Raw genomic sequence first — 15,211 nt, 5'->3', positions numbered from 1 at the left:
AGCGTGGAGCCCAACTTGGGGCTCAATCCCACGACCCCGAGATCATGGCCTGAGCCAAAATCAGGAGTCCGATGCTCAATCAACTGAGCCCCCAGATTCCCTGAGTTATTATTATATAAAGAAGTCTTGGAAATAGCTTAGCCAACATGCCCAGGGCTAGTAGAACAAGTGCCTTGGTATTGTAAGTGTAACTTCTCCAATGTAGTAAGTGGTACCTGTGAGACTGGACCCTTTGGAGACATCGTTTAGAAAGCTATTTGATTGCAGAAGGGGAGGTGGGGGGGGAGGATGGGGTAACTGGGTGACAGGAAGTGAATCTTGGGCACTTGATGAGATAAGCACTGGGTGTTATACTATATGTTGACAAATTGAATTTAAATTAAAAAAATAAAGCTATTTGATATCAAGAGCTCTTTACCCCTGCCCACCTTTGTAAAAAAGATGGTGAGGCAATACTATTTCCCACGCAGAGTCCTGGGACTCTGACCATGTACATTTCATGGAGGCTTATGGTCTTTAGAATAAGGTGAGTCATCTGGTGAGGACACAGCCACTGTTATGTACAGAAGGTTGCGCACATTATGACTCCATGCCTCACCCCCTTCTAATGTGTGTGTGTATATTTGGATGTAGGGAAACGGAGAGGTCACTATGGTATACTGTATTCTCTGTCCTACCGCCTCTTGTCTCCCCAAGGTACCGGAGTCTGAAACAATTTAACGTAGACATCTGTCAGACCTGCTTCTTGACAGGCAGGGCCAGCAAAGGCAACAAGCTGCACTACCCCATCATGGAGTATTACACCCCGGTATGGAGCCTCTGTGTGGGGCAGGAAGGGGAGGCAGCAATTGGGTTCTGGGCCCTTGATCTACTTGGCCAAGCATGGACTAACTATATTCTGCTCTCCCTTGGGGAGCATTCTCCCAGCAGTCCTGGTGATTCACCAGTTTGGGGGATTCTGGCCTTTCTGTTTTTCCAGCAGAGCTTTTCCCTCACTGGGGCCATAGCTGGCTTTAGCAGCCCAGGGCACTCATGGCCATTTAAAAGGCATTTACTATTTTCCTGCAGAGAAAAGTCTCGGGGAAAAGATAGAGCAAGGCAGTTCCAGGCAACTAGCCTTCCTTCCACGGCTCACTTTAATTTTTCCTACCTAGCTTCCTGCATTGCTCCTGTCACCTGGTCTCCACCTGATACTTTGTCATTTCTTCCATCCCTTCCAGTCAATACCAAAGTTTCTGTTCAAATCAATTATTCAGTCTCTTGGAGGTAAAAAAGAGTATGTTCTTTACCCAGGTCCCCAAATTCTACTTCATTTTCATTGGAAACTGTGCAAATCATAGCTACCTGAGCCCAGGTTGGTCAGCATTCCTGAACTCCACTCATAGAATTTCTCCTCTGCTGTGGTCAGGACCCAGAGCCCCATGCTTAGCTCCCTGAGTTGACTCTGCTCCCCAGACTCTTTTATCCCTTTCTGCTTCACAGATACTCCCCAAGTCCCAAGCATATTGCCAGCTCCCCCCACTGTTTTCTCCCATCCTACCAACTCCATCTTCCAGTGTGTTTCCCCGTAATCCATCTCTCCAAATCATCATCTCTCCTCCGAATTCTGTTAGCACAGAAACATGCGTGACCCAGGGGGAACAGGGGCTTGCCCTTTATTTTTCTTTTATTATCATTTCAAAATAAACATACATAGAAAACTGGCTTGAGATGGTTGATTGATGATCCCCTACCTCCTGCTCACCTTTTACACCCCTAGAATTTATATAAAGATACTTTTAAAAAAGATTTTATTTCTTCTTGAGAAACATAGAGGGAGAGGCAGAGACAGGCAGAGGGAGAAGCAGGCTCCTCACAGGGAGCCCGATCACTCCCTGAGCCGAAGGCAGATGCTCAACCACTGAGCCACCCAGGCGTCCCTATATAAAGATACTTTAAAAATTAACACATATATGCTTACTGTAAAAGATTCAAATTCTATAGAGGTGTACAAAGTATAAAACCAAAGTCCCTCTCTCTCCTCAGCCTTGCCCCCACCTCGCCAGTCCTACTTCCCCAAGGCAACCAGTGTTCACATTTTGGCATTATATCCTTCTAGACCTTTTTCTAAGAGTGGGGTGTGGTAGACACGAACAAGTGTAGATGACCAGTCATGTTCCCTGCTCTAGGGGAGCATCCACACTTCCCCAGCAACCCAAAGCCATTAGGATGAATCCCTCTGCCCTGTCTCCCCCACTAGACCACATCCAGTGAGAACATGAGGGACTTTGCCACAACCTTAAAGAACAAATTCCGCTCCAAGCATTATTTCAGCAAACACCCTCAGCGAGGTTATCTGCCTGTGCAATCGGTGCTGGAGGCTGACTACAGTGAGACGTGAGTACCAGGGGCTGAACTGGGGCTGTGGGCCCTGCCAAGCTGGGGGTGCTCTGTGTAGGGGCTGAGTCCCATAGGGGCTACAGGCATATTCCGAGGCAAACCCGACTAGCGACTGGGAAGTTCAGCTTGGGCCTGACTGGGAATCTGGCCTAAGAAATAGTTTAGAGTCCAGTCTCTGTAGCCTTTTTCCCATCAACTCTTGCCCATCTCCCTAGTTTGGTGGTGGGGGATGGAGGGGATGGTGATAAGGAAACAGACTGCTCAGCTGCCTGTTCCTTGGTCCTCTGAGTCCGCTGCTTTCTTCTAGGCTGGCCTCTTCCCCGATGTTGCCACACGCTGACACACACTCCCGCATTGAGCATTTTGCCAGCAGGTACCACCAGGCTTGGGGGAGGGAGATTTTAAAGAGTCTAAGGGGGATGGGATTTCCAGTGAGGGCAAAGAGACTAGGGGGATGCACAAAGTGGGGTATGTGGCAGCCAGTAAGGCCCAGCACTTAGGGGTGGTTGGGTCAGCCCCCAAAGCTAATGATCCTATTGTGGGATTAGTGTCTTTGAGATGAAAGCAGGCCCCACATCCTGCTTTCCCTTCTGTTCCTGCTCTTTCTTCTCAGGCTTGCCGAGATGGAAAGTCAGAATTGTTCCTTCTTTAATGACAGCCTGTCCCCAGATGACAGCATGTAAGTTTTCACAGCTGCTTGTTTTCTAAGAATAGTTCTCCTTGGGATCCCTCTGTCACTATCTGGGAAGGCTATATCTTCAAGGGGGAGGTAAGTGTGGTGGTTAGGGTCCTAGAAGCCCTGAGGAAGGGAGGCTGGTTTCTGGGCACAGTGTTTAGTAATAGAAGCCCTCTATTGACTGAGCTGCCATCTTCCCAGGCCCCTTCCTCTTGCAATAGCCCATCCTTCCATGCCTAACCCTGAAGGAAGAAGAATCTGCCCTCATCTAACATTGCAGATGTGAGTCATTATCTCCTGCTCAGGATGTCAAAGCCCCATCCAGTGCCACACCCTGAGGAGATGGCAGGGACTTGACTGGAGTGTGACTAGAGAGATTCTCTCGTGTTATAGCTCAGAGATGGGGCCCCTTATCCCTAGGGAGGTCCCCTGGCAAGCTCAGGGGGCTTAGGAGCCACTGGCCATGGATCAAGTGGGCCCTGATTGGGACTTAAACAGTCAGTGAGCTGCCTGGGGGTGGCGAGGAAGCAAAGGAGGAGGCCGTCAGGAACTGCACGGAACGGGAAGTGATTTGCTCATTGTTTCCAGGGGGCTTCAGGTAGAACCCAGAAGCCCCAGCATCCTGAAAACACTCTCTCGTACCCTCAACCATGACCTCTGCCACCTTTAAACATTTCTGTCCCTCTTCACCCTCAATATATAGCCTCGCCCTCTCTCTGTGTCTTAGAAGTGAATCTTCCGGCATATGTCTCCTGGGATCTGAGCTGTGAGCTGAGAACTTGTGCCCTGAGAGGTTTCCTGCTTTAATGCTTTGGCCACCCTCCTTTTCTCTCCCCACATCCATGCAGAGATGAGGACCAGTACCTGCTGCGGCACTGTAGCCCCATTACAGACCGGGAGCCAACCTTTGGACAACAGGCTCCATGTAGCATGGCTACAGAAAACAAGGGGGATCTAGAGAAGATCCTGGCACACTTAGAAGATGAGAACCGGTGGGTGTGGTGATGGCACAGATCTGTGTGGGTTTGAGCATCAAACAGTTTAATTCTGAGTCTTGACTTCCACATCGAGCTATGTGGCCTTGACTGAGTTTCTTATATTTGGTGATCCTCCATTTCCTCATCTAAAAAATAAGAAGGGTGGTAATAGTATCTACCTCCGTAGGGTCACTTGTGAATTTCAAAGGAAATCAGGCAGATTTCTTTTTTAATCTTTTTTAAGATTTTATTTATTTATTTATTCATGACACACACACACACACACACACACACACACACACACAGACACAGGCAGAGGGAAAAGCAGGCTCCATGCAGGGAGCCTGACGTGGGACTTGATCCCGGATCTCCAGGATCACACCCTGGGCTGAAGGCGGCACTAAACCGCTGGGCCACCGGGCCTGCCCAATGCTAGCTATTCTAATAATTATTTGAATCCTTTTAACTCAACTCAAATATCTTCAAGTACTCAGTAGATGCAAGCAGACAGAATGCAAACACAGAGACTACAGAAGGCAGTATGCATGTCTCTGGCCTCAAGGAACTTTCAGGGTTGGAAATAGAAAGAGGCACTTGGCACTTGCTGAAAGTAATAAAACAAGAGAAGGGTGACATTGCATGGAGTGTTTGAGGACTTGAAGAGGGAAGGTGAAAATGACAAAGATGACTTTAATCTCCATAAAGTATGGGTGTCAGTGGGGGCCTGGGTCAAATGGTCCAAGCCACTTTGGGGGCATTCAATAGAACCCAAAGTATTCCTCAGACCAGTGTTTCTCAAACATCAGTGTGTATACGAGTCAATTGGGATGCTGGGTAAGAGGCAGATTTTGATTCACAGGTCTGGGGCAGGGTCTAAGTTCTGCATTTTTAACCAGCGCTCAGGGGAACCCCCTGCTGCTGGCCCACAGGCTACTTGGAGTGGCAAGTCCTTAGAACAGGGCTGGTCTGTCAAGCATTCGTTACTGGTTCAGGACAAGATAAATACAGAAATACAAAGTCGGCTTTTAGAAACTTTTTATAGCAGTTCAACATTGGCATGTCTTCTAGGCACATCATTGGTGGACTTTTCATCGAATAAGGTCTGAGTGTTGAACTTGTGTGGCAAGTCATATGTGATGGGAGCTGTGTACAGCCATAGACATTATGGGTCCACAGTGATTGAACTCCCCACTCCCACCCCCCAATTTTTGGCTATGGATAGTTTGAGAAGCACTGCATTAGGTCAGCAGTGGGCAGGCCCTGGGAAGCGCTGGAGAGAGGGTGATTCTGTTGCAAAGCAAAAGTGATGTCCTGCAAAGTAGACCATCTTTTTGGAATCTGTTTCTTGATGATTCAGCATGGGTGTTCAAAGTGGGCCACAGAGGATGATAAGTGGAGAGAAGAGGCAAGGTAGGTGATCTTTTGTTTAGGTCTTCCATTGGAATCTAAAAATCTAAAAGTGGAGTAGGTGAGTCAGTGGCCCTTAATGCTTCATTTATTTGCTGACTATGTTCCTGCCTGATTTTAAGTTCAGAATTAATCCCTGAAGCAGTACATCAAAGCCCTGAGACATTTTTTATACGAAATGTCAGCAATTCTTGCTCTGAGGCCCAAGGATGGCAGAGTAAATGACATGTGTGCTGGAGAAGAATGCATATGGCCATAAGAGGAAGAACACAGCTGGGGCGGGGGTGGGCAAAGGGAATGCTCACACTTAGGTCCAAGGGGACATCTGGGAGCTGGATGGTCAATACTTTGTTAGGGCCTAGGTCTCAGCTCCTCTGTCCTTGATAGGATTCTCCAGAGTGAGCTGAGACGCCTGAAGTGGCAGCATGAGGAGGCTGTCGAGGCACCCACCCTGGCTGAGGGCTCTGCAGAGCTAGCACAGGACCACCGCAATGAGGAGCTTCTGGCTGAGGCCCGGATCCTTCGGCAGCACAAGAGCCGCCTCGAGACCCGCATGCAGATTCTGGAGGACCACAACAAGCAACTAGAGTCTCAGCTGCAGCGCTTAAGGGAGCTGCTCCTGCAGGTGAGGCTGGAGCCAGGGGAAGGACCAAAGCAACCCCCCCACCTCTGCCCCACAACCCTCCCTGCACCCCTGGAGAAGTGGGGAGCTGGGGAATGCAGCAAAGAGAAGGAAAGGAAAAGCTCCTTGGCAGTGGCTGTTGGATGACTTTCTAAAGAGAATGGGGCTGACAATTAGGGAAGGTGGGGGAAGGAAGGGGCCAGTGTGTCCCATTGCTTGGCCAACTCTGAGTGCTCACTTCTCTACAACCCATTTGAATCTGGTATTGAAGGAACACAGTTCAAAGAATCGTCCAAAACATTGATTTTGCTACTGTGATGTTTGCTGGAAAGAAGCAGGTTTGGACATGCTGGGCAAGAGAAAGATTTTTGCTGGGAAGGGGGCTCTTGACTACATTTGTTCCTTTCCCCTTTGAGAGATAGAATATATGACATAATGTAGCTCTGGATTCAGACAGCCCTGGGTTTGAATGTGGCTCTGCCCACTAGTGACTGTCAGGTGTCAGGAAAGTTATTTAGCCTCACTTATCCCCAGTTCCCTCATCTGTAAAACAGAGATAGTAATATACTAACTTCATGGAATTGTGAACATAAAATGAGATAATGTATTTAGCATGATAGCCAGGAATATAGTAAATACTTTGTAAATGTTACCTATTACAGTTGACCCTTGAACAACACAGGTTTGAACTATGTGGGTCAACTTATATGTGTATTTTTAAAAAGATTTTATTTATTTGAGAGAGGGAGAGTGCACACAAATGTGCATGAGTGGGGGTGGAGGGGCAGAGGGAGAGGGAGATGTACAGCTCCATCCCAGGACCCTGGGATCATGACCTGAGCTGAAGACAGATGCTTAACCGACTGAGCCACCCAGGTGGCTATACATTACTGTAAATGTATTTTCCCTTCCTTGTGATTTTCTTTTTCTTTTTTTTTATAGAGGGAGAATGAGGGGGATAGGCAGAAGGAGAGAAACAGAGAGAGAATCTTAAGTGCAGAGCCCGACACAAGGCTCAATCTCACAACCCTGAGATCATGACCAGAGCAGAAACCAAGAGCCAGATGGTCAACCAACTGACCCCTTATGCTTTTCTTAATAACATTTTCTGTTCTCTAGCTGACTTTATTGCAAGAATATAGTACATAAGGATGCCTGGGTGGCTCAGCGGTTGAGCATCTGCCTTTGACGAAGGGCGTGATTCCGAGATCTGGGGATTGAGTTCCACGTCAGGCTCCCTGTGAGAAGCCTGCTTCTCCCTCTGCCTGTGTCTCTGCCTCTCTCTCTGTATCTCTTATGAATAAATAAATAAAATCTTTAAAATAAAAAAAGAGTATAGTACGTAGTGCATATAACATACAAACTATAAGTTTGTTTACTGTTTATGTTATCAGTAAAATTTCTAGTCAATAGTAGCCTATTAGTAATTAAGTTTTTTTTTAAAGTAGTTAAGTTTTAGAGGAGTCAAAATTATATGTGGACTTTTGACTGCACGGAGTGGGGGGTTACTAACCTCCGCATTGTTCAAGGGTCAACTGTCTTATCATTTTATGTACTAAGTAATACCAATCCATACCTCTTCCCCAGATCCTCCAAGGGATAGCCTCTAGATGAATTCCTGGAGGTCTTAATATATATCATCAACTGAGGATCAGGTGTGCAGCTCTATGTTTTCAGGGAGCGCTGGGTACTAAAAAGCTTAATTATAGCTGAGGTGACAGCAAGAGAACTTTAGGTGCAATGCCAGCCTTATAAGTGCTGGGAGCCTTGGGGCACCTGGGTGGCTCAGTTGGTTACCGTTTGCCTTCGGATCAGGTCATGATCTCAGGGTCCTGGGATTGACCTCATTGGGCTCTCTGCTCAGCAGGGAGCCTGCTTCTCCCCGTCCCTCTGTCTGCTGCTCCCCCTGCTGGTGCTCTCTCTCATAAGTAAATAAAATCTTTAAAAAACTGGGAGCCTTTGAACATGTTGTTGAGGGAAGAAGGTAACTGGTAACTGAATATTCTACAAAGTTTCTTAAAAGGGGAAGCCACTATTTGAGGCACCACGGAAAACTTCTTAAAGTCCAAGGGCAAAGGGATGGGCATGAGGTCTCTAAAACCCCTTCTAAGCTCAGGAGTCTGTTAAAGTAAGGTCAGAAAAGCAAAACCCCTAAAGTCATGCCTTACCTCCTGTTAGCCACCCACCGAATCAGATGGCAATGGCTCTGCAAGCTCGTCCCTAGCTTCCTCTCCACAGCAGTCAGAGGGCAGTCATCCCCAAGAGAAGGGACAGACTACTCCAGATACTGAGGCTGCAGGTAAGTTCCTCCGGCCCTTCCTAGCCCCTTCCTCCATGGCTTCATCTCCCCCAGATCTACCCAAGGTCCTGCTAGGGCTGGGACTGGTTTTTCCTCATGGCTTTGAGCTTAGCATCAGGGATGATTGACTTATTGACTGATTCATTTATTTGCTTATTCTACATGTGTATGTTGAGCACCTCCTATGTACGAGGTGTGCTGGGAAGACACAGATACTGTGTGTTTGTCTTTCAGCTGGCAGCATCCCACCTCAGCCCCTTAGCCTCTTCAGGGGATCCCTAGTTCTCTTCCCAAATCTCTCTTTCCCAACTTAGATGATGTGGGGTCAAAGAGCCAAGATGTCAGTCTGTGCCTGGAGGACATCATGGAGAAGCTCCGCCATGCCTTCCCCAGTGTGCGAAGTTCTGATGTGACTGCCAACACCCTGCTGGCCTCTTGATGGAGCCAGATCCCCATCCTATAATCCATAGTCCTCTCCCGATTCTGGCAAATTCTTCCTTCAGCCTTCACCCAACCTTTCCAGTCCCTATGGGGCCCACATTCCTCAGCCAGAGTTCTTTGGGCTCTGGGCAGCAGCAGGGATCGGCTGGTATGTGAAGTGGATGCTTCAGGGCTGGAGGAGGGAGAGGCACGATTCCTCCAAATATAGAAATGTGCCCTTTAACCCTCAAGTTTGAGACAAGTCGCTGACATATGTTTCTGTTGTAGTCCAGGCAAATGGCACTTGGAGGCCATTCTGACGGGGAGCAGAGAATCTACCTTGCAGAGCTAAGCAGTGCCCATTACCCCTTTCCCTTCTCCATGGAATTATGGAAATAAGGAAGCCTACTGACCCCAGGGTTACAACATTATGAATCCACAGGAGTTAGCCCTATTCTCTGGCCCAACTCAGGGAGGCAGAAAGGTATCCCCAAGACACACCCCCCAAAAAACGTGCCCCTGAAAATGTTTTGGCAGCATGTGTCCTGTGATTTTAGTTTCATGGTACCTCTCTAGCCATCCTAATGTTGTTTCCCCTTTGAATATCTTCCGTTCCTTCTGCCTCAGGCCCTGGCAGACCTTCCTCAAGGGGGGAGGGGGGACCAATTCATTCTGATTCCTACTTACACCTTACATTTGGAAACATTAAAGAAACACTTATGTGCTTAGTTTTTTTCCCCCTGATCATCCTCCTTCCTGAAGGCCTCAGCATTCCGAGACACCAGCTGAGTTGCTCTGGGGATCCAGCTGAAGCCACCCTTAGCTCAGCCGGGTCTGCCCTCACAGCCCTGGGGTAGGGGCGGCAGCTTCCTCAGCAAGGGAATCTTGCTGTACTTGGGGTGAGGAAGGGGATGCCACTCACCAGCCTAGAGGAGTGTGACTGCCCAATACTCTTGCAGGCTGTGACCCTTCTTTCTTTCGGGTGGAATCAGATGGGGCGGCTGATTTTCCCCTGCTAATCATAAAGCAGATGCGAGTGGCAACCCTAAATAGTGGCACCTTCCTAGGAGCCACTGGCCACAAATCAGGAAGCTGGCCACTTTCCACCCAGACAACAGCAAGGCCTTCCTTTGCATAAAACGGTTCTAACTCTGGAAGGTGAACCCAATCCTCAAAGTAAACTAACTCTTCCTAGACTACATATACCATAATCCCTTTATCCAGAAACCGTTCAGAGCGGATAGCAGGTGATTGGGGTGGGGAGGGAGTTGGCTTGGGAAATTGGGAACAGAGTCAGAGCCCACTGAGGCAGCATTTTACAAGAGGAGCTTTATAACCTAGAACCCTGCAATTGATTTAATTTGCCTGTTTATATACATATATATCTATCCTGCATATTACTGTACCTCAGTACTCCTCTGGCCTCACTCACACATTAAATTCTAATACCTCTTAAAGTATTAATGTTCTGCCTTGCTCTTTGTTAGCCCTATCCTCTGGTTGGACAGATAGAGGCATCCTGGTTGCTCCCCTAGGATGTCTCTCCACAATTGTTTGGGGTGAGCTGTCCTCAAGACCAAAGCAAGAGAAGCCTGTGGCCACAGTGGAATCGAACAGAAAGGGTCACTCTGGTCTCTTGACTCATTCCAAATCTTCTTCCCTGGAGACCTGGGCCTTGGATGAATTTTCCTGGTCTCCCCTAAATAAAGGATCAGGTGTCAAAATAGAGCAAAGGCAAGCTTTACTCATCCCATATAGACAAGAAGGAACAGATAGGCTTTTATTGGCCTTTGCCAGGCTAAGACACAGAGAATACCCCCGGCCTCTTCCAGTTCCTAGGTCTGGCTCAGGGACTTAAGGAAAGCAGTGGTTGCCAACAAGATCAGGAGGGTGTGAGATAGTGGGGGTGCTCTGTTATAATCAAGTAGCCAGCCATGGGTAGAACTGCTGGGAAGCTAAGATGTATCTGCTGCAGGGGAAGGAGGGCAGCAGCTTGGGTTCAGAAGCCTAGGACTAGTCCCTTCTAGAATGGCCAGGGAGCACTAAGTCCTAGGTCCAGGCTATCAGACCTAACCACAACATCTGCCTTAGTGCTCATAAGGTCTCTGGATGGGAGGACTGGGTATCCAGGTGTATGGTGGACAGGTAGTAGGCAGGCACCAAACCAGAGCCTGGGCCTCTGTCTATGGTGGGGGTGGGGGGGATAATTGTAGGGGCCTGGTTGTGGACTGGAATGGGATAGAAGGAATTTGCTATATAGGTAGGGAGCTCAGGGTCTTTGAGGCATATCCTGCCTAAGCCATAGAAAGGCAGATGTTATGAAACAGTCTTTTACTGGGGAAGTCCTTGAAAATCCTTTCCATAACCATCCCTCCCCTTTCCCCTCCCCCTCCCCACCCCCGCCAAGAGATCTTGGGCTGCTGAGGGCCTGTGGCAACTGCGTGGGCTAGGTATGGTAGAAAAGATGTAGATCTTGCTATGTAGGATTTTGTGCTGTAGGTGGACCGAAGCAGCAGGTTAAGAGTTGAATTGTCACTAATGGGGCCATTGCCATTTTGTGTGTGGTCCTGTGTGTACTTTAATGCCCGAGATGAGTATATCACTCGAGGGTCCAGTGACCATCACAGCAGCATGTGTGGGCAGTTTGCCCGCGGTGAGGTAAATGGGTCCTTGGGCACTGGGAATCTAAATTAGGGTGAGATTTACTGAGATGTGTTGCATGTTGTTAGGCATCTGTCATGTATTGTGTTTCCTATAGGTTTTTTTTGTGAGGCTGCTTAATTTATGGCCCTGTGCCAGAGGAGTGGCAAAGAGAGTTTCTGGGCAGGCAGCCTAAAGAAAACCTCCGACTTGTGAGATTAGCATCAGTGGAAAGGAATGTGTTTGCTGAGGTGGTTGTCAAATGGTATCAGGGGACAGTTGGGATTGATAGGCGATTTATTCTGGACAGAATCTGACACAGGCCCAAAAGCTGTTATGAGGGTGCCTCTGCTCCAAGTGAGAGCAGAGTTGGGTTATGTTGACTGGGAACTTGTCAGGAAAGGCTAACTGGCTATAAAATATCAAGCTCTATGTTGTATGGTTCCCTAAGGAGGGCCCTACCCAGGAGGACATGTGCCCTTCCCTCCAGGATGGCAAGGCTGAAATCAAGGCTCTCAAGTGCCCATTTCCTTCAAGTCCCCAGCTTTGGAAATATTTCCCTGTGGAGAAACCCGCTTGAGGCCCTTGTGCTCCGGGAACAGGGCCAGTAGGCCACAGTAAGGAGAAACCCTGAGGTCTGGCAGAGGCCAAAGCCAGGAGATGCTTTCCCTCCAGGTTAATTTTAAGGAATATCCGTGCTGCCTGAGGTGTGTATTTGGGACCTGGGCTCCATGTCCAGCTTCGTGCTTAGAACATTCCTTGAGCACACATTCGTAGTGAACGACTCATGGCCTCTGACCCTGTTTCAGGCCAAGAAACTCATTAAAGTTCCCCTGACATAGGTGACAGCTAGCCAAGAAAGTAAGCTGCCTTAAAAATAAATAGTCCTGGGGGAGAGATTGAGGGCCTTGCCCTGGGGCTGTGGAGACTTAGCTGCTCAGCTGGGCAGCTCTATCTCTAGGCTTTCCTGCCAAAATCTGGCCCTAGGAACAAAGGAATACTTGAGCTCCTTACTTTCTTAGCACCACCGGCTGTGGGAGAGGGCAAGGCTCAAGGTCAGGGCTCAGCTCCTAGCCTCGATCTCCTTCCACAGCTGCTGCATTTGGGGTGACCTGCTGAATGTTCTTGATGCCCCAGGGCAGTACTGAGGCCAGAGTGGAGGCTCCTGTGCTGCTTGCTGGCTGCAAGAACTGGTCTCAGGAATAGAAGTTGGGGAAGGGATCAAGGGGAGGGGGAAGTGGCAAGGGTGGCACACAAGTCTAGAAAAGTTTGGGACAGGGGTGTGGCTGGGGAAAAATTGGTTAACTTTGCCACTCACCGTGGTGCTTTTCCCCTTTCCCTTGAATTCTGCTTCGAAAAGAATAAATTTGTATTTGTTTACTTTGGTTCTTCTGGTTATACTCTGATATTCTACATCCTTCCCTCATTTGGGTGTGGAAAGAGAGGGTGGGCCAAGGCGGCACAGGAATACTACACAACACAGGCCACCAGATGAGTTCAACACCTGCTGGACCAAAAGAAAAAAGAAACCCCCCTGCATTAGGCCCCATCCATTACTGTTACCTAGATTGGTTGCCTTTCAAGGTCCCACACAAATTAGCCAGTTAGTTATCCCCTCATGGGAGGAGCTCTCTATAGCAATAGTTCTTAAATACCATCCTCATCAATCTGAGGGATTTTTCATCAGCCCAAAGCAATATGAGAAAAGTCAGGACAATGAAGTGAGTTTCCATAAAGTTACATTTATTCAATTCAAAGGCCTATCTTTTATTATGGATATATATGTTTAAGGTGTTCTTGTAGCTATGGCAATAAAACTATGACAATAGTTTTTTTCAAATGCCATTTTCTGGCAGAATAAAACCCTGTGAGTCCCTCTTCCCCACCACCAATTTTTTTCTCACCAATCCTTAACAGCACTGTCCAATAGAAATTTAATGCGAGTCACATACACAAATTTTCTAGCAGCCAGATTTTAAAAATAAACAGGTGAAATTAATTTTAATATTTAACCCAGTATATCCAAAAGATTATTTCAACATGTTATCAGTATAAAACAATTACTGAGAGACGCTGCATCCCTTTTTTGTTTTTTCACTAAATCTTAGAAATTGTCAAGCGGGTTGACAGAATCAGTTGGGAAAAAACCCAAGACACCCACATCAATCCAGACACTCTATTACTCATAGAGGCAGCAAAAGCAAGATCAGCAAGGGTCTCACCTCCCTGCATCCCTTGTGCCACAGGTTGCCACTGAAACAAAAGGGGCCCGAGGACATGCAACATGAATGGTGGGACCTCCTGTTGCTGAGTAGCCAATTCCACACTGCTCTACCCTCTGGGGGTGGTGGGGCAGGCTGAAAGTCTGGTGCCTCACTCCAATGAGGGAGGCAGATGAGAAACCGCCTCCCAGAAGCTTCCCTGGAGATAGGGAGGTGAGTGAGAAATGGTCTTGTAGCGACTTCTCAGGAGACTGCCTATCTTCCCATGTTCTGGGAGGCTCATGGGGCATTCTGCCAAGGCCTGCGGCAGCCTGCACACAACCCTTGACAACGTGGCCTATGTCAATATGTGCAAGGTCGGCAGGACACCAGCATGGAACAGTTCGCCTTCCAGAAAACCAGTGTGTGTTTTACACTTACTGCACATCTCCGTTCAAGCTAGCCGAACGCTGAGGGCTCGAAACCCCCATGTGGCTAGTGGCTACCATGTCGGACAGCACAGGTCTGCGACATGCAAGATTCAGGATTACGGGACCGTAAAAAACGAAAACTTCCTGAGACATGGTATGTGTGTGCATGCGTGCTTGTGTGTATGTGTGTGTGTGCACGCACGCGCACGAGCATGCGAGCGTGGTGGGGGTAAGGTGAAGGGTCAGGGTGGCAGGAAGCCTTGGGTGACTGGAGGGCATGGTGAAGCAGTTGCCCTGGGTTACAGTGAGATGTGGTAGCAGAGGGCTTGGAAGGTGACTGCCAACATGTGGCTTCGCCCTTGCCTCTTGCTGTTGTCTTCCCTACCATCCTGCCTCTCAGCACGGTTCTGTCTGCTCCTGATACCACGACCTGAGCCCAACCCAAGAGTCAGATGCTCAACCAATTGGAGCCAACCAGGTGCTCCTGAAAAAAAAAATTTTTTATATCATGATTTTCTAAGATTATTTCTTTATTCATGAAAGATACAGAGAGACACACAGACATAGGTAGAGGGAGAAGCAGACTCCCTATGGGGAGCCTAATGCAGGACTCAATCCCAGGACCCCAGGATCACGACCAGAGTCAAAGGCACATGCTCAACTACTGAGCCACCCAGGTGTCCCATCACCTTGGTCTTCAAGCGGTCTTCTAACTTCTCTCCTAGTCTTCATTTTGTTTGCCCTTAACATGTCTAGCTCCTTTCACCCCACTTCTTCTCTGCATTTGCCCCCAGTATTCCTTGCCTTCCACCCTCATCCATGGGCCTTGCCCATACATATTGATCTGCTCTTCACTGCCTCTAGCTGATTAACTTCAACTGGGAATGGGAGCACTAGAAGTGGCCCAGAAAACTTGGGAGTTCATTTCCTAGAGCAGCACCAACTTTGTCGATTGGGACTAGATCTGGGTCTAGCTGGACTACTTCCAGAAACCCCTCAGATGCCTCTTGGTCATAAGTATTATCACCCTTGATTTCCAGATGAGAAAATACTAGAGCTCTAAGTGGTGTAGGGACTTTCCCAAGGTGAACAGCAGAACCAGGATTCCAACCTTGTGTTCTTTCCACTACAATGTAATGAGATTCGAATATTGGAGCTG

At 48.2% G+C, this 15,211-nt stretch overlaps 1 protein-coding gene across 7 annotated transcripts in view; it reads left to right on the top strand.

The window, feature by feature from the left end:
* The window catches only part of DRP2 (dystrophin related protein 2), a 68,124-nt gene that overhangs the window by 32,129 nt on the left and 20,784 nt on the right, over positions 1-15,211 (top strand). For 5 of the 7 annotated variants that reach the window (XM_072817731.1, XM_072817732.1, XM_072817735.1 and 2 more), the window contains 8 exons: positions 697-808; positions 2,240-2,376; positions 2,687-2,752; positions 2,993-3,058; positions 3,904-4,047; positions 5,827-6,064; positions 8,240-8,360; positions 8,675-12,800. In XM_072817731.1, coding sequence (XP_072673832.1) covers positions 697-808; positions 2,240-2,376; positions 2,687-2,752; positions 2,993-3,058; positions 3,904-4,047; positions 5,827-6,064; positions 8,240-8,360; positions 8,675-8,799 — 1,009 coding nt within the window. In that variant the 3' untranslated portion in view covers positions 8,800-12,800. Of the gene's footprint in view, positions 1-696; positions 809-2,239; positions 2,377-2,686; positions 2,753-2,992; positions 3,059-3,903; positions 4,048-5,826; positions 6,065-8,239; positions 8,361-8,674; positions 12,801-13,666; positions 14,207-15,211 lie in introns of those variants that run through there. The other 2 variants (XR_012026639.1, XM_072817733.1) reach the window with 2 other exon arrangements.

The sequence above is a fragment of the Canis lupus genome, chromosome X (genome assembly GCF_048164855.1).
Source record: "Canis lupus baileyi chromosome X, mCanLup2.hap1, whole genome shotgun sequence".
NCBI classification, from domain to species: Eukaryota; Metazoa; Chordata; class Mammalia; order Carnivora; family Canidae; genus Canis; species Canis lupus.
This window is presented reverse-complemented; position numbering and strand designations above follow the sequence as displayed.